At 42.5% G+C, this 19,342-nt stretch overlaps 1 protein-coding gene across 3 annotated transcripts in view; it reads right to left on the bottom strand.

Moving 5' to 3' along the window:
- Window positions 1-749: 749 nt before the first annotated feature.
- rarga (retinoic acid receptor gamma a) overlaps window positions 750-19,342 on the bottom strand; it is a 35,833-nt gene continuing 17,240 nt past the window's right edge. For 2 of the 3 annotated variants that reach the window (XM_060894967.1, XM_060894971.1), the window contains 7 exons: window positions 6,306-6,454; window positions 5,789-5,930; window positions 4,649-4,812; window positions 4,191-4,367; window positions 3,900-4,104; window positions 3,142-3,300; window positions 750-2,924 (listed from right to left, as the gene is read on the bottom strand). In XM_060894967.1, the coding sequence (XP_060750950.1) occupies window positions 2,545-2,924; window positions 3,142-3,300; window positions 3,900-4,104; window positions 4,191-4,367; window positions 4,649-4,812; window positions 5,789-5,930; window positions 6,306-6,454 (1,376 nt within the window). In that variant the 3' untranslated portion in view covers window positions 750-2,544. Of the gene's footprint in view, window positions 2,925-3,141; window positions 3,301-3,899; window positions 4,105-4,190; window positions 4,368-4,648; window positions 4,813-5,788; window positions 5,931-6,305; window positions 6,455-16,438; window positions 17,003-19,342 lie in introns of those variants that run through there. The other variant, XM_060894970.1, reaches the window with a different exon arrangement.

Genomic DNA, 19,342 nt, shown 5'->3' with positions numbered 1-19,342 from the left:
ATATATTCTCATGTTTAAGCCACATGTTCAACAGGAAATTTCCTCAGGGTCATTTAAAGAAGAAATATTTCTATTAGTTATTTTTATTTCTGTTTACTGACTAGATTGCTTAAAAAAAAAGTATCTGTTAGCCAGTTATAGGTCAAAAGTAAATTATTAAAGTAAATGTAAAATATAAATGTCATTTATTTTATAACAAATTATATATATATATATATATATATATATATATATATATTTTTTTTTTTTTTTTAAATAAAATACATGACATCATGTCCCTATTATCCTTGTTCCATTAGCATGGAGGCTTTGCTAATTATATGCTTAAATGCAACCTTGTTAGTTATTTTCTTCACTCAGTGCTGAAAAAAAAAACTTTCATTGAGTTTAGTTAAACGAGCTAAATGACATTTGAGTCATAGAATTACTCAAGTATTAATATTTTGTATTTCTGTTCTCTTCCAGTTCTTCCCATGCACGGCTAAGCAAAGTCCAACCAACAGTCCTTTATTTTGGCTGTTGTATCAGAACAAAAAATGTCCGAAAATAATTATAATAATATAATAATAATTGTAGAAAGCATGATGCGCTAATCTCTCATCTTTACATTTCATAGCTCGGAGTACAAACTTGTTTATGTTATTCTACATCGAGGCACTTAATTTTCAAACCTTTAGCTCTGAAATGATATAATTTGCAAGAGATCATGCTCAAAATGGAGAAAAGTGTACAAATAATAAAATACAGCCTTGCAATCAGTCATTTATTGCCTCTGAATGTTTATATGGCTTTTCTTTATACAACAGAGCTGCTTGAACATGAATTGGAGTTGAGAATTCCTCAGCCAAATTGATGACATGAAAATGAACAGGAAAAAAAAAAACAGACAACGTAATATCAACATTTGGTTTGCAACACAGCAACGTGTTACAGGAGGTGCTACACTCCACAAGGTGCCAGGACATGTGTGTGTGTGTATGTTTCTGAGTAAACAGGATAGAGATGAGTGTTCACAAGAGACAGGTGATGTGTGTGTGTGTGTGTGTGTGTAATGAAGAGTGGGTGCATGTTCACATTCTCAATGTTTTAGCACCACACAAATGACATTCATCATTCCAAATCTAAGCTCAACAGACCTCACATTCCCAGAGACAAACACACACAACTGGTTTATGTATTGCATAACTGTAAAAGTGGCACATTACACACGGTCACCTAATTGCATGCTGTTTTTTGGCAGTATATTAATAAAAAAAGACCATCATTTTGATAATAAAAGAGAGCATATAAAAGTTGTACAATGGCTTTACTAAGGTCTGTAGATGTCACCACTTCCAAGTAGGACATCTAAACTGAGCAAACATATTCAATACTACACACACATAAATATTGCTGTTTTTTTTGCAGCATGCCTGCAGGCAGCTGGCGTTTGGTCCTCACCGAAATGCCCTGAGTCTGAGTTTCCGTTTTATTTTCATATATAGAAAGAGTTCTGTCGGCAGGCTGGATGTGCTTTCGATATGTGGGGTTAACGTGAGTATTTTCATGTGTGCTTGAAAATCTTTGAGAAGCATTTTTCTGGTATCCATGTCTCAAAAGAACATTAAAGAGGTGATCATTCTTTATCGTGAGCATCTAAAACCTGCCTCATATCTACGGACCAAGTGAGTTTGGCTTTTTAAAGGGGATCGCTGACATCTGAAAAACTCTTTGCCACATTATATACTGCATGCTTTGGCACAAAAACACTCTTCAGTTGGCAGGAAGATACTGCTGCTTAAGCAAACAAAACTCATATCAGCAGTCCCGGTCCTACATTGATCAACTAGCAGGAGTCAAGGAAGAGAACGACCTAGCGAACTGATTAATGACGTCGTCTACGATGAGCCAAGTGCTTGAGAACCCAGTCGAACGTCTGGGTAGGGACTCAGTAGACGTTTTGCCGGTAATAAGGAATAGATCATCTCTGTCTCTCCTTAGGAAAGCTATCCAAACAATGTATAACTGAAGAAATAGTATACAAAGACAAAAATATAAAGGTATATAGATATGTATGGGCATATTCATAAAAAGTAAAGAGGCTGAAAAAAAGAAGTCAAAACGGTATTCAAACGCATCCCAAAAGTTATTAGCTGATTCTGTTTGTTTGTTTCACCTTGCAGGGTTTTTTTGTTGAACCCGTCGACTGTTGACTGTTTTATGTTGTGTCTTTCTGTATGGCTGCTCCTTTATCTTTAATACAAACATGATAGTATAAAAAAGTAACTGTTTTGTCTGTACAGTCCTTTGTTTTGTCTCGCGTCTTCCCTCTTGCCCTTTTTGCAGAGTTCCTGAGAAGAGCCGCCCATCTCAAGTCTTCACACATTGTGCATGTGTGTCTCATTGCTGACCACGAGGCCTGAGTTAGGGTTGGCTGTAGGGATATAAGGCTCTAAGTTCACCCCTATGGGGCAGATTGCTGTTAGAGCAGGGTAACTGAGGGGAAAGAGGGATGAAGGTATTGGTATGAGGTGTGGGGTGTGTGTTTACAGAGAAGAAGCCGGATCATTGGGCCCTTCCACCATGGCTCTTTCTGGACATGTCCATATTGGGTTCCTGACCTGGCCAGGCGTCTCCGTCACTGTCCGTTCCCCTCTCCTCTTCGGCGTCTTCGTCTTCGTCGTCCTCCTCCTCTGGTGATGGCTCACTTCCGTTCTCGGTGGCCCAGCTCTCGTCCTCGTCCTCACGCTCTGTCTTCATGGTGAATGGGGGAACTGTTGGAGGAGGAGGAGGAGGAGGAGGAGGAGCAGGAGGAGCTGGCTCGGTTTTGCTCTCGCTGCACTCTGGCTGCTCTTCAAACGCCTCTGGATTCTCCAGCATTTCCCGGATCAGAGGTGGCATTGGGCCTGGGATTTCCATCTTCAGGGTGACTGCCCTCTCTGCTCCTGTAACAAACCACAGTAAATGGTTTAGATGGGAAATTCTCTTTTCTGTTTAAGGTACAATTTGTTGCAACTTTTTTCCAAAGCTAAATTTAACTAAAAAATCTTCCAGTGGTCAGATTTGTTCTGTGATTTTTCATGTTTCTGCCCCCATTCCTTTTTTTTTGTAGAAAATCTTCTGTCATATCAGCAAGGAACATCTCTTGAAAACTGGACTGACCTTTGGTGCTGATGCCACGCAGGTCTGTGATCTTCATCAGCATCCGTGGGAACATGTGGGGTTTGTTGGGCCGGCGGCGACGGGCGTAGATTTTCAGCGCCTCCAGCAAGGGCTCCTGTAAACGATCTACTCGCTGGGGCTCTTCTAGATCCATACGGTCTGGGTAGAGACAGACAGACAGACAGAAAACTTTTACTTGCACCAGTTTAATGAAATAAAATGATGACTTTGTTTGGTTACCTTGCATACCAGTCATTCCTAATTTTATTCCCAAATTCTAATGACTCAAGTTATATATTAAACAACCATTCTAACTAAGCATATGGGGGATGTGGTAGCTCAGTGGTTAAGGTGTTTGGCTACTGATCGGAAAATCATGGGTTCGAACCCCAGGTCCACCAAGCTGCCACTGCTGGGCCCCTGAGCAAGGCCCTTAACCCTCAGTTGCTCAGTTGTAAGTCACTCTGGATAAGGGTGTCTGCTAAATGCCGTAAATGTAAGCAATATTTTAGCACATGGTGAATAAGTCCATACTGTCCAACAGATTCTCTATTAGTTTTCTGCTATTTGGCTTTTATTAGAAAAGCAAAGTAAGTTTTGTTGTTCATCTGAAGGTCTTTGTTTCTGCTCAACCTTTTACCAAGTATAGAAACACCTTTAAAGATTATACTACAAGTTCAATGGCTTCGACCTCTTACTACTAGACAATTCTCCACCAGATGGCAGCAGTGATACTCTATAAGTGCAGAATGCAATACCTCCACAGATAAGACAGATGGCACTGAGGAGGCCTGTTTCTGTGTCGTCCATCTCCAGCGGTAACAGCTGTCCAGCAAAGGCAAAGACCAAATCAGTTAGTGGACCAAATCCTGCATTGTGCATCTGAGTGCGGTTTAAAGTAAGTCCATCTGAGAAGGTCATTGTATCCTGCTCCGGTGTGTAGCGCGTGCAGATCCGCAGCATCTACCGTAACATTGACATAAAAAAGTGTTAAGTCTTTGGCCTCATCAATGGACATACACACTATCTTTATTCAACAGTTTAGTTACCAGAATGTCTAGACAGGCTGATTTGAGCAGGGTGATCTGGTCAGCAATGGAGAGGGAGGTGAAGCCAGGAAGGCGCTTGGCAAACTCCACGATCTTAATAATGCACTTGGTAGAAAGTTCACTGAACTTATCCCACAATCCAAGATCCAACTGAACACGGTGATCTGAGCTGGAGTTCTGAGAGAAGATAAGACAAGGAGAACAAGAGGAAGACAAATAAATTAGCCAAGAAGGGATAAAAATAAAAGATACAAGAGAACATCAAATATGACAATATTTAGTTTAATATTTAATAAATGTTACAATTACAGGTTTAAAGAATCAAACTATTGGTAAAAAATTATACACAGTATTCCTTAAAAAAGTTTTCGGAATTTTTTTTTTTCATTATTTAAATTTCAAAATATTATCCGCCCTTTGCATGTCTGAGCAATTATTTGCTGTGTGGTTCTACTTACCGTGGTGTATTTTCCCAGCTGGCACAATGAAGGGCAGGTCTCTTGGTGTGCTTTGCTCACTTTGTTTACCAATTCTTCCAGTTCACCACTCAGCTCGTAGCTCTCAGCCGGCAAAACTTCCTCCTTCACGTCCTTCTTCTTCTTATTTCGGTCATTCCGCACAGCTGAGGGTTACGAGAGGGGAGGCGAGTCAATACCTCAGCCATGAATCAGGCCTCATCAAAACTACAGCCAAACTATGATCTTGGCAGGTGGAAGTGCTTTTTCTCAAACGGCTGACACTGTGGACGTTTGTCTGGCTCACAGCAATCATCCCTAAGAACCGAAGGACTAGTTCACCAAAATCTGTGACTCATAAATCAACAGCACTGGGGAAAGTGACCTGAGAACAACTTCTTGTAATGTGTGTGACCTGGAGGAGAACATCTCGGTGTTGCCAAGCCTAACCTTCTCCATAACCCCTCTTGCTCACCCTCAACCCTCACCCTCCCTCCCACCTTCCCTCCTCCCATTATTTCCTTCCTCTCAGGATATCCAGTAATAGCAAAGGCACAATGTGATCCCGGTTTCTACATACATCCCACACATATAATGACACACATACATGTCCCTGTGGACACATAGAGTGGCCAATGTGCCACTGTCCTAGTGAGATCACTGCTGTGACTCTGGCATGTGAACAAAAACACAGCCACTTGCAGTCTTTGAACTTTGTGCTATTGTCTCTTACATGGCACGAATCTGTCCGTGCCAGATCATAAAAGTGCCATTCGGAAAGGCTACAAAAAATGAAATTAAATAAAGATCAAGAACTGATGGATTGATGGAGGTAGATGGGAGACCTCATTTAAGTTTCTAAGGTGATATTGGTTTAAATAATTCGACCATCTGAATACTCATTGAGTTGACTTTCTCAAAGGTTATAATCATTCATCTTTACAAGCGCGACAATAATCTGTGGATGATGTGCACAGTGCTGCAGGCTAGGTTGCTCCTTCTGTCAAAACTTGTCGTCTACTGCCTTCCTATCTGTTCAGATCTGTGTTTTAGTCGTCGTGGCTCTGTATGCGAGTATGTAAGTGTCAGCATGTTGTGTGGGCACGGTGCCAAGAACGCCTACATGCAAACCAGCAGCCTCACCTTCCTTGGACATGCCGACCTCAAAGCACTTCTGCAGGCGGCAGTACTGGCAGCGGTTGCGTGTGACCTTGTTGATCTGGCAGTTCTTGTCGCGGTGACAGGTGTACACCATGTTCTTCTGGATGCTGCGCCGAAAGAAGCCCTGCAGCCAGGCGAGAGAGTGTTGTTAGCCACTGCTACCTATCGTGTTCACTTGTGCTTATCTGTTCTCGTTTTCTCTTTTCAATGGGCTCTTAACTTCATGTTTGAACATGCAGAACAGAAACAACTGCTCCACAGTCCCCCATAACCATAGGACTATAGTGAATCTTTGTCTATTAAATATATATATATATATATATACACATATACATATACACACACACACACACACACACACACACACACACACACAAACCCCGATGTTTGTCCTTGTTCCTGATTTTTTGTGACATTTCAGGTTCAAATGAACGTGGCAGACTTTCACATCCAGGAACAGTACATCTGCAGAAAGCATGCTTTGGCACATTCTTCTTACCTTGCAGCCCTCACAGGAGCTGACGCCGTAGTGGTAGCCTGATGACTTGTCTTGGCAAACGAAGCACGGCTTGTAAACACGAGGTGGCGGGGGTGGAGACGGCGAACTGGGTACCATCTCCTCTGAACTGGTGCTCTGAGTCTCCACCGCTGAAAGTGAAATAAAGATGATATACATTACATGCTGGGCCATTGTGTAATCCTCTTAAAATAACATCAAAGGATAGGAAGGATTAATATATTGATGTCAAAAAATTCGTATCTCCAGAGACAAATGAACCAGATGGTCAGACAAGCTCAGTGTTTCTTTATTTCCATTCAGTTAAGAAGAGCATTCTTACTTAGCTAAATGGTGGTTTGTCGTACGGTCTATTCTGAGTAATTAGTGACAGATTGGACGAGGTTAAGTGGGGGTGACTTCTGTAGGATTAATCGCACCTAACCCCTCCCTCTACCCAAACCTCGACTTAGGGTTTGGTATTTTAGAAAGATTGTTGGTTTAACTGCCAGAAAGAAAGAAAAAAGAAAAACAGTTTAACACAGTGCCAGATAAGCAGGAGCATCACTGATGTTCTGATAAGATATGCATCTCATCTGTCCATGGGGCTTCAAGGCTTCCTCTTTTTTTACATAGCCAGCTTGTGTGTTCTTCAGCTTATAGACACAAATACCTTTCCTTCCCTCAAAACATACTTCAAATTACATACTCACTGCCCAGAAGCATCTTTCAAAAAACACCACAATGACAAATTACTAAAACATTGTTTTTTTTTTTCCCCCCAAAGCTGTGATTCATTATGTGTGTCTGAGCGACAGTTCACACAACACTCGTGTAATCCGAAACAGGAACCTTTGCTGGACAATGCCTCCTGAGCAACACTTCTTTCAGCTTTCACCCTGTGGTCTCCCCTAAAACTTCGGCACCACCCCTTTGCCACCTCTTGACACACAAACCCTATTTTTCCTGGCCCTAAATTCCTGAGTATGGTCCTACCAGTTTTTATTGGAGACCCGGCCTCATAAGCTTGGCCTATAAAGGTACTCTCAGGGCCATGGTGGAGGCAACAGCCTGGCTGCAGCAGCTTTTACTGGGGTTCAGTCACCTCGGGCAGCTATTCACACCACCAGCTGTAGCCCTGGCCTGTTAAAAAAAAGGCCCAATCATAAAACAAAATACAGGGAGGCTTTAAACTTCTAACTTTTATTGCACACAATCCCCCAGCTATGGTCAATAGAAAGCACAGAGACTAGCCTGAACTTAACCTACAAACCCCCTCCTTTTTCTCTTTCTCACACACCACAGGACTCAGCCAAAGCAGTGGCTTGGCATTTTACAAGACTTGGGAGACTTCAAAAAGAAGAAAAGAGGGCATAAAAAGAGGAATTTGATAGAAAACAGAAAAAGGACAAATGAGATGGGGGCAGGGAGAAGTAAATGTTCCATGCTTAGAAGCAGCAACATCTCTGTTCATGGCCATGGTTACACAAACACCGTGGAGCTGAAAATTAAATCTACATAGCGCCTGTACATTTTTGCAGACTGATTCAACTGTTTCATCTCGGTTTACTTTTCACGATGAATGTAATGAATGTTAATATCAAAACAGTCATTTAGAACATTTTCGGTACCAGAGAAAGGACTTTTACAGGATGGTGTTAACGGTTACAATACTAAATCCTGTACTGTCATCACAGAAACAGAGACGATTACTGCCATGGGTTAAACCTGACATGAATAAGTTGTTTATGTAGTAATCTTTCGATTATTGTGACTACACCTCTTTCACACAGTTTAAAAAGGCAGAACCATGTGTGAAGTCAAGCGTGGACTACTGAATGGCAGACAGCGAGACAGGAGGGGGAAAAAAAAAAAATCCATCAGTGTCTGTCAACACCCCAAACTGGTTCCTGTGGTAAATAAGGCTTCTCTTACACCTCTTTCACACATCATTCCAAAGTTCAGTCAACACTTCTGTGGAGCATACAATGGGACAGGTCGTCTTTGACAGCTGCTCCCCCCCCCAGACCCAATAGGTCCTGCACTCTGGTTTCTCGACTGATCTCATCTTACTATTTGGAAAACAATTCCCTGCAAAAACACCAGACCTCCTTATCAGGGCCTCCATTTGCATGACAATCTGCAGGCCTTGCTGCTGGCTGATGGAAGGACAGGTTGGGGGCGGGACAGGGCAAGGTAGGGATGTCAGGGTCATAGTTATCAGTAGCCACTGGTCATTTCCTGTTGTGTCATTTTACTATTAATCTTCTCGATTTTAAGCTCTCTGCACACAAGAGCCATATGAACAATCATGCATCAATGCAAATGTTCAATTACATTTAAGACTCTTCTCATCTTATACCACTATGCTTCAAATTCTTTAATTTAAAAAAAAAAAAAAAGTCTGAATCTTTTTTCCTTGGCTTGAGCAAAAAAAACTCTTTTTTTGGGTTAAAATAGTACCATCACTAGAAGGCATGTAAAATAGATGCAAACTAAAGTGGCATCTTTAGGAAAGAAGCCTATTTCTAGCATTGAAAAGCAAACAAATAAAAAATGAACACAAGAGAGATGTAAAAAAAATAAATACACAGTTTACATAGAAGTATTAGAAAGTATTAGAAATACCACTTGACACACTCAGGATAATAACATTTCTGGAACAGGTTAGAATTTGTTACGAATTAGACACATTAGCACACGATAGATTCTCGCTGCTTGTTTTTACTCTAGTGGCCTAGTTGGACTCTTTGGAAGACTGATTCATCCCACTAAGCACCAGGATATTTTCACCTGGTAGTCTGGTTGCTGCTGACTCAAGGTTAATATCTATAGGTGAATATTTCCAAAAGACAAAAATAATGGTTTTGTGATTGGCCATCTCAGGACTTATCAGGACAAAAATAGAATGTGGCTTCCTGTCAGGTGCCAATAGTTTTGCAACCCACCTATAGTTTGAGAAGGAAATACACGGTTTAAGAAATTCTTTTTTTTTTTTTAATTATAAAAACAAGGCAGTATGCCTTTATGCTTAAATATATGGGCAAACATTTCAAACTCAAATCATTTCCAAGTCTAAATGAAGAGCTTGTTTAAAAATCTAAGGCTGATGACCAACAAGCTATGTGCTATAAAAACATAGCACATGCTGGGTGCTGGCTAAAAGTAAATGCTTCATGCGTTTTGTGTTGCAACGCTACTTATACTAGAAGCATATGACGCATTGGCTAAGGAACAGATATTCTTTCACAATAGTACAGCAGATTTTGTGTACGTGACTGTGGGTGTGATTCAATCTTCTGGAAACACTCTTCCCAGATCTAGTCTTGGCCTGTGCATGCGTGTGTGTGTGTGTGTGTGTGTGTGTGTGTGTGTGTGTGTGAGCAGTTTTGTGTGGGTACTCGCATGGCTTCCAATGACCCCGTTTCCAAAGCACCAAATTTGATTTGCAAATCCAGTCAACTCATCTCAATTCCCCTTTAAATGATTCGCTCAGCATTATATCTGCAGGAGTTTATGAAATTGTGGGACCTGACTTTGATACTATTATTGCTTAACCCAAAGCATCAGGCTTTGTTTTTTTGTCTCAGTTGTGCATGCCCAGACGCTCTGTGTGGCAGACGGTGCACAGATTGGCCAGGTTGTCTTGAACAGCATGATTGATAAGCTGACTGGCACAGACTGCATGAGCAGGAGGCTTCTCTCCAAGCCTCGCCTGACAAGCAAGGACGCACAGTCCTCTCCAGAAAACTTGCACCAGCTTCCTGATGGGGGACCAGGTGCAGCTCGCATGCTCTTTTTCCCTCTCTCTCTCTCTCTCTCTCTCTCTCTTTACTTTGCCTTTCTTTTTGTCTCTGCCCACAGCTTCCTGCCATCCCCGGCACATGGTTGTCAGCACAACACTTCACTATAACACAACCACACTTCCTTCCTCCTCTCTGCCTCACTTGCATTTTTTCCACTGGATGTTTTTTGATTGCTGACGCAAAATGAGTGGTGTTTCCACTATTAGTCATATATCATTTAAAAGAAAAATATCTTCAAATTTATTATCAGTCAAATACAACTGATTTCAAGTAGTCACTGATCGCCCGATATGACTGTCCATCCTAACCACACGCATAGACAAATCACACTCAGAAATCTGACCGGACTATTTGACTTGGCCCATAGTGGTTTCATTAAAAAAAATGAGTAATGAACTGTTGTTATAGCAGGAGGTAGTGCATGCATGCTCTTATTAAGGTACTCAGCAGTAGCAGTTCCTGTCAACAGCTGAGTATGACTTCATTATCTGAACCCCCACCTCTTTCTCAATTTCTCTCCTCCCGCTGCCTGGGCATGTTGTGAGATTTTGTTCCTGTTACAGCAAAAGCCTTTCTGAAAAAAGCCCTGACCTGCCAGCCAGACGACGACTCAGAAGGGTGAAAAAGTGAGAACATGCACCAAACTGGACAAGACCACAGAATCCGACTGAGACTGGAGCCACAAAGAATTTGCACCTTCATGTCATAAACAGCACACAGGCATGAATACATACACACACACACACACACACACGAGCAGGAATGGCCTTGGGTGTGTGCGCACACCTTTGTAATGTCAGAACAAAACTAGCTGAGATGCCAGCACCTTCCATAGGAGCTATTCAGTAGGTGGGGGAAGCCAGACCCTTAGTGTTTACTAAATTACCCTTGGATTAAGAAGTACAGATTCAACACTTTCTTCTTTACAGTGCCTCATAAACCACTTTTAGGACACTTTTTTTATTTCTGTCAGCATTTGGCCATGAAAGCCCTTCCTTACTGCACAACACCAGTCCATCAAAGAAACACAAAGTTACCATGAACCACTCCATCTTTCTAGCACCCTGCTGTAGGTTAAACAACCATCTAAACAAGGCCCCACTATGGATCCATCACGGTGACCTAATCTGAACAATTCATTGTGAGCCAGTAGATGGAGATCAGACCCAAATGAGACAGATCTCTGGCACTGAACTTGTCACAGCTTGCCAAGCCTCATATGTGAATTTAGTTTAGGGGATACTGTCTCCTCTGATTCCTCTTCACTCCAGTGGCTGGATCATTCTTGTATGGGCACAGACGCTGGGGTGTTGATCTGTCTGCATGCAATGGAGCCAAATGACAGGCTCAGCCTGGTCTACCATTCAGCTTTGATCCCAGGGCTTCTGCTTGCTCTCACACATTTCCTTTCTCCATCTGTCTAGCCGTCTGCACTCACCTGCCATGGTGCCATGCTCCCACGTGTTCCTATGCAACAGATTTAAGGAACTCCTTGTATGGCGCTTATTGCTTCCTTCCCCAAATAATAGAAACCACAAATGTAGAAGTAGCAAGTTGGGTGACGCCTTTGTGAGGTAAATGAAGACGCCAAACATTCAGGAATTTCGTTGTTTTTATGTAGAAATAAGCCCAGTAGTGTACAAATTGGAAGTTGTTGTAATAGCACGTTGCAGATTTAAAGTGTTGCACCCTTTTTTTTTTTTTTTTTTATACAAATATCACTCCTCTTTATTTTTCTGGTTAATATTACTGGTTATGGACCATACAGTGACTCACTGAAATTGAACTTTGTTTCAGCATATTTCCTTACAATACTCATGAGTTTCCATTCAAAGCTGGCTTTAGTAATTAACAGACAGCGCGACTGTAGCTTCCAGTTCTCTGTATGATTTGTGTACAATATTGGTTCTTTCTAATGCCAGTCTTAGAGTGGCATCTCGCACAAGTGTGAGAAACTTCTGCTTTAAGCAACAGAAACCAAGAAATGATGCTTGATTACATGGGTGGAATTTTTCTACCCAGCAAGGTCTGTTTAAAAAAAAAAAAAAAAAAAAAAAAAAAAAGATTACCCAACAGAGAAGGGTGTGGACTGGCAGCCTTCAAAGTGTCACATGTTGAGTGATATCCTGTTCATGAATTTATCTGAAAAGGTTCTTCACTGGAAACCTACTTGTGAATCATCGCAAGGGGGGAAAGTCCTCCCCATGGTTGTGTTACTATAATGCTTTTTAGATCAAAATCTTTTTTGTATTTTTTTTTTTTATTTGTGTCATAGGTCAGACTTTTGTCATAGCAGCCAGACAGTTTCATACCTGCTCATCAAAATGACTATACCAATAAATCAATCATCACAGACCTTGTCTAACAAAGCACCTATGTCAAAAATCCTCAGCATTTACATTAGAGTATAGAAACCTGGGTGGTGCCATCTAAAGAGGTTAGTAGGTGAGTTTAAAAATATTTCTCAAATATCATTACCATGCCAGACCAACAGAGGTAGTGTTTGTATGGCAAAAAAGTCCTTATCTATCTTCGTACTTAGAGTAAAGTTTGAATATAGTGCAGTTTTTCCTTTGGAACCGAGGTTTGAGATAACATTAAATAGTGAAATTTACAGTGGCTTGCTCTTTCTTGGCTTAAGACCACTGTCCTGTAAGCCAAGACCCTTCAGCACATGTTCACACACAACAGTAAAGCAACTACTTGCCAATGCCTAGCCTCCTGCACGCAATGAGCTTCTCAGTAAACAGCTACTAGAGTTGAGGTCTGCACAGAGGTGCTGGCCAAAAGAGACATCAGCAAGCCCGTCCCAGAATTCCCTAAAGCATGACGTTCAGCCCTGTTTGTGTGTCACAGAAATCTGAGACGGGGAAGAAGACGGACGGCTAATTAAGTTCCAAATCTGGGACGGAGAATGGGTAGGGCCACTAGCACGCAGATTTGACTTGCATCCGAGATGGCATGGAAAATCTACAACAAGGTAGTGTCAGAAGCTACTGTAATAGCAGTGACTTGGCAAATGTTTGGGTAAATCAGAGAAGCACAATGAAACATTTTTATATTGCACTGATTCCAAGCATAATTCCATTGCCTAAGCATAATCTTGCTTGAAACAGCCAAGGGAAAATTATAGAGTCATTCTGCTTTTTGACAGGAAAGATCTCTTATTTACAGTTCCCTGACCCCAGCAAGAGGCTCTACGGCCATTATGGCAGCGATCCGGATTCCAGCGGCCCGCTGTGGAATCTCAGCGGCCACGTCAGGCCTCTTTTTTCTTTCTGCGACTGACAGTATAAGAAACTCCCTTTTCAACACATCTATCCACATACAGGTACAATACATCACTACGCACTCCATATGTAATGATTCATGCTCATGCACAGATATAGTAAACCATGATGCAATCGAAAGAGGCAGAATCGGTTTGAAGTATCGGTCTAACCGAAGGGCAGCCGATCAAATTTTATTTTATTTTAAATTTTATGCCAGTTTAAAGTGGAGTACAGATACTACAGTATATATTAGTGTATACATATAATCCATGGATAGATATGTATGCGGGGTTAGCGCAGAATGATTCTGAACTGCTAAAACAGAAATCCCTCTGCAGCCTCATAAACACAGAGTACAAAAACATACCCTTCTCACTAAGGGGCCACTAAACGGTCACCACTACGGTCACACACACACACACACACTACACCATCTATCCATTTTTCTGTGTTACACACACAGGCAAATCGCTGTTTTTATCTACTCATATACCCAACCCCTGCAGCATTGTAATCTTTTAATTGAATCTTTTGTACAGGATGACCTCCATTAACAGATAATTAATGAAAGTAGGTGTGTGTGCACGCGCGCGCGCGTGTGTGTGTCCTACATTGAGAAAGCAGCAGTTTAAAATGGATTCAACCATAAAATTTTAAATGTTATCTTTTGTCTTGAAAAAAAAAAAAAAAACACTAAACGTCTGGTGCCATGTATTAATGTGTGTTTCCTGTTTATTCATAGTAACAACTGTGCAATTCTTAAATGTCATCAGTCTTCGTTTTTAAAAGGAAATGTGATGTTATCTTGGTGCTAATCAATATGTTTCCAAATAATTGAGAGTGGTGTCTCAAGTGCACATTCCAACCACTCCTTCGAGTCTTTTCCACTGTTCAAAGTGTTGCACAATTTTAAAAAAATATATACTTTGACTTGTCTTCCTTTTCATGGTCATAGCAAGTGCAGTGCACGTGGTGCAGAGAGCGGACTCTGCCCAGCCTGTAACCTCTACATCACCTTTGACACCAGGAATGGAAAGAGATGCACAAAAAAAAAAAAAAAAAACAGGAAAGCTGACTATGCATCCCAAAGTGACCCGTAAGGGTTTTATTTCTCCACCTATTGCAAGCAGCTAGAGCTTTTACTGAATGGTACAAAGACAAAAGCTCTTCATTGTCAAGTGGGTCTCTAGGATGGTTCAAGGCTCCCTGGATGAACAAAAGGTGCAAACGATTACAAAAAGCTCCTGAGGTGGTGTTAGGAAGTGAGTGAGTGAGTGAGTGAGTGAGAGAGAGAGAGAGAGAGAGAGAGAGAGAGAGAGAGAGAGTCATCCATAAACAGAATATCTGTGTCTCACTGGCAAAGCAGACATTTTTTATGAGGGAAAGTTCCTTCCTGTAGACTACAAAGACAATGTTGGGGATTGTAAAGTGCTGAGACAGACAGACAGACAGACAGACAGCAAGCAAGCAGCAGAAGTCAACCGTCTGAACGTCCCTGAATCAGCCAGCCATGCTCCGCAGCTGGTTTGGTCCTAATGAAATATTGGGTTTGAACATCAATTCATCTGCTTCATCGAGGGGGACAATGAGTCGAGTGGCTGCTGGAGGGGGACAAGCTGGCCTTGTTTACTGAGCTTTAGCGGGCATGCAGAGCTGAAACAGGACACCGGTCCTTCCCTCAGGCCAGCCCACGCTTTCCCACCACATTTCTAGCTCCCCCGTTTCCTGGAACTCAAGAGGCTACGAATTCGTACAGTCGAGGAGCGAAGGGATACTTTTCCTGCTTGCGTGTGTGTGTATGTGTATGTGTGTGCGCTTGCTCTTGGCTGGTGAAACCTGATTGATTAAATAAACAGATTTCATCACGCTCTGATCTGGGGAGGCGGTGTGGAGCGCGATGCCTCGGCCAGGCCCCTGACAGGGCATCTGTCTTCATTAAATGGCGGCCCAGTGTGGCTGACAGCCACTGAAACGTTGGTGTCTTCAGGATTAATGAAGACAGATGACTCACCCCACAGAGGCCAGCACCAAGGAACAAAAAAACAGAAGGTTGAACAAATAAAAACCCTAAAGCGCAGCAACCGGCTCCTATTTGAGAGGCTGAAGAATGAGAGCTGTGTTGCTTGTGCAAATGCTCATTTTTTGGATTTGCCTCAAAAACACAAGGCCGTTCCTTCTTTCTCCTAACGCACGCCCATGCATACACATGCTAAACTTCCTGCGAGACTGAATAAAAGATCCCAGTTTTGTCTGTGCTAGGACAGGGGAGCCAGAAGACTGTCAAAAGCAAGGGAGGGCCAAAAAAGAGAGAGTGAGAGAAAGATACAGAAAAGAAGGACTATCCAAACCACAGGAACACAGTACTGCTGCTATTGACACAGCTTGAACGTTGATTATCCGATTCCCATTCTCTTATTTATTTCACTTAATGTCTTAATTTATTTATCTGCTAACCCCTTAGCCAGATGCTTGCAGTTCCCTAGACGAATCCTTTATGTAAACAATCCTTTATTCTAAAATATGTCTTTCCTCCTGCTGTGTTTGTGTCCTGGGTGATGCTGGGAATGATAAATAGGGTCATGGACAGACTTGTGGGGACCTCAGACTCGTCTGCCATCAACTGGGATGTGAAGAAAACAAATCCAATGTGCATTACTGACATTATAGCAAAGAGTCTGATTCTCCTCTAATCCTCACTGAATCTCTCTCTCTCTCTCTCTCTTTAAATTTTACCCTCCTGTTCTTCGCTGTTTAACTTTTCAACAACTGACAAGGTCAGGAATTAGGTTACCTGCATTTGGGGCTGAAACCAGACACTCTGTTTGACATTCATTTCCAAATAACAACATTTCAAACCGCACGAACACACACACTCGTACTTCTCTGGCCACTCACATGGTCAACACAAATAAACAGTGTGACGAAAGATCTGTCGTGTAAGGACTCTCGATGCACAGCCGATGCACAGCCGAGTCATAGCAAAGGCTCACTAAGTTAGAAACTGCCTGAATGAATGCAAGATGACAGCATGGACAGGAAGAAAAAGAAACGCACTTACACTGAACGGCTGTAGTCCCCGTCCAGGCGAAGTGATCTAGCCCTGTAAAGAAGGGGCTCGCCTTCCTCAGCATGCACGCACCACGGTTAGTAACATCGTAGAGCTGCCGGGGTCCCATCCCCAGAGGCTCCATACAGTCGAACATACTGCCTTGTCCCCGTTCCCTACGCTACGACTCTCTGAAGTTAACAACTGCTTCCTATCTCAAAACAACAAGAAGGACAACAAACCACACTGGGCAGATGGCAAAGCCTAGGCTGGAATTTCTCTTCTCAGGATCTGCGCCTGTTGTTCCTTTCTTCTTCTATATTCTTAGTGCTGTTTGTCTGCCTTTCACTTGGGTGGAATGTGGTGCTAGTTCCTGGCTGGCTGAAACTCTCTCTCTCTCTTTATCTCTCTCTCTCTCTCTCTCTCTCTCACTCACTCAGTTCACCGGATGCCCTTGGGCAAGCTGCTCTTAGTCTTCTGTAACCGACCTAAATAAGAGCTCCACATAGCACTCGCAGAGTCCCAGGCAGAGAGGAACAAACCAACTGCTTCAGTCCCGCGCCCACGAAGGGGGTGGAGAGAGAGAGAGCGAAAGGAGGGAGAGAGTGAGGGGGAGAGAGGAGGAGAGAAAGAAAGAGGGAGGTAGGAGGTGGGGCAGAGGAAGGGCCAGAGTTAGTGTGTTTGTGTATGTGTGCTTGCCAGCCCTGATCTGGTTAGAGAACAAACTTTTATTTGAATCCTACTGTCCTCATATTTGGTCTCTTTTGTGATTCATATCTTAGCACACAGCACACCCGAGCCATGAATACACACACGTTCAATCACTCGTTTTTCTCTGTTCAGCTTTAGTGACTCTACACCTCCCCCTTCCCCTGCAGTACATATGAGACCCCCGATCCCTCCTTCCCTTTTCAGCTCCGTCTCTAATCATAACCATATTAAAGTCCAGCGTGAGTGAGTGAAAGAGAAAGAGTGAGTGTGTGAGACAGAATGAGAGAGAGAGAGAGAGAGAGAGAGAGAGCATTGTGCATAGAGCAGATGCCAGAGGGAGAAAAAAAAAAGTCTCCTCTTTTGTCTCCACAAAAGACAGCAAATGACTGATGACCACTTCTGTGGGACCTTCATTAAATATGTGGCATAGATTCAAATACATTGCATTTCACTTTGTCTAACAATTCGACAACTAAACATTCGCTCGAGCCGATGGTTTGCATACGATAATTTTACAAACAACGTGCCGTTACCTGAACCCACAGATTGTTAACTTCACCTGAGGTATGAGACTTTTCCGCTCGCTCCGACCATCAAATCCTTCCAAACGGTAGCTAATGCATGCTCAAAAAAAAGTAGCTAAAAGTCACCACATGATGTCATGGGCTGATCTGCATATTAATTGAACTGTCATGGAAATTTGCATATCAAAAGGTGTTACATGAAGAAGGACGATTTTTTCTAAAGACGCTGGCGAAAGAATGGACTACAGTGTTGGATCAGAAGGAAAAATAATAGATTACAGCTCAATTCTTGTTGGGGAAAAAAAAAAAAGTGGTCATGGCTACATAAAGTAACCGTTTACACATACAGGTAGAAAATACTTACATTTCTAGCAAGAATGCAGACAAAGAATCGGTTCTAGTGAATAGTTCGAAAAAAAAATTTGGTTTCTGATTTGTAAAGAGAGTGAGAGAGAGAGAGAGAGAGAGAGAGAGAGAGAGAGAGAGAGAGAGAGAGAGAGAGAGAGAGAGAGAGAGAGAGAGAGAGAGAGAGAGTGAGAGAGAGAGAGAGAGAGAGAGAGAGAGAGAGAGAGAGAGAGAATATAAAGTACAAGAATTGATCAGTGATTGGTTGTTAGGAAACATTAGTGATCAGTGATATGAGCTGGAGATCTGTATCAAGTGCAGGCCAGTTGCTAACATCTGCCATTTTTAAGTGAGTGAGTGAAGTGACAAACGGCTAATTATGGTGACCCATACTCAGAATTTGTTCTCTGTGTTTAACCCATCCAAAGTGCACACACACACAGCAGTGAACACACACACACACACCGTGAACACACACCCGGAGCAGTGGGCAGCCATTTATGCCGCAGCGCCCGGGGAGCAGTTGGGGTGTTCGGTGCCTTGCTCAAGGGCACCTCGGTCGTGGCCGACCCGAGACTCGAACCCAGAACCATAGGGTTAGGAGTCAGACTCTCTAACCGTTAGGCCACGACTTTTTTCTTAAAAGTTTCTTAAGATGTCTAAAAAAAATTTGAAAAACCAATTCGGCAAGTTAGCAATACTGTACTCAGGTTGTCAGGTGTCACGCGTGGGCGTTTGTGTGTGTGTGTGTGTGTGTGTGTGTGTGGGAGACGAGACATTATGAAATAAATAGCTCTGCCAGAGTCACTGCCAATGGCTGTCAGTGTCAGAACAGCTGAGGGAAAACAAGACCCTCAGCAGGGTTCAAATCTAGCAAACAGCTGAACTCGATGCCAGAAGCTACAGAGACGGCTGAGCTTACAGACCTACTACAACCGCCTCACCCTCTTTGTTTGCGAAAAGTGGTACAGCCTGGACTGCCTCAGAAAAAGAAACCATTTCCTGTCAATCTGTGCTGTTGGTTAGCTTCTCTGTACACTCGTATAGTATTTTCAGTCTCGTTCTGCAGTTTCTCACTCTGTGTGTGTGTGTGTGTATGTTTATATCTGTTCACAGAGCACAGAAGAAGCATTTTTCAAACTTGTGCACTGGGCCTAGTCCTGATTACACTGTTTATTGATCCTAAGGCTCTTGACTTTGTTATGGTTCTCATCTATTTTCTTTAGGTGGCTCTCACACACAAGCAGAGACAGAAAGAGAAGGGAGAGACGGAAAAGGGGTGAGAGGAAAAGGAGGGGTGTGTGTGTGTGTGAGTGTTGGGGGTAAGGGGTTGGTT

This window comes from Tachysurus vachellii, chromosome 19 (genome assembly GCF_030014155.1).
Source record: "Tachysurus vachellii isolate PV-2020 chromosome 19, HZAU_Pvac_v1, whole genome shotgun sequence".
Lineage (NCBI taxonomy): Eukaryota > Metazoa > Chordata > Actinopteri > Siluriformes > Bagridae > Tachysurus > Tachysurus vachellii.
This window is presented reverse-complemented; position numbering and strand designations above follow the sequence as displayed.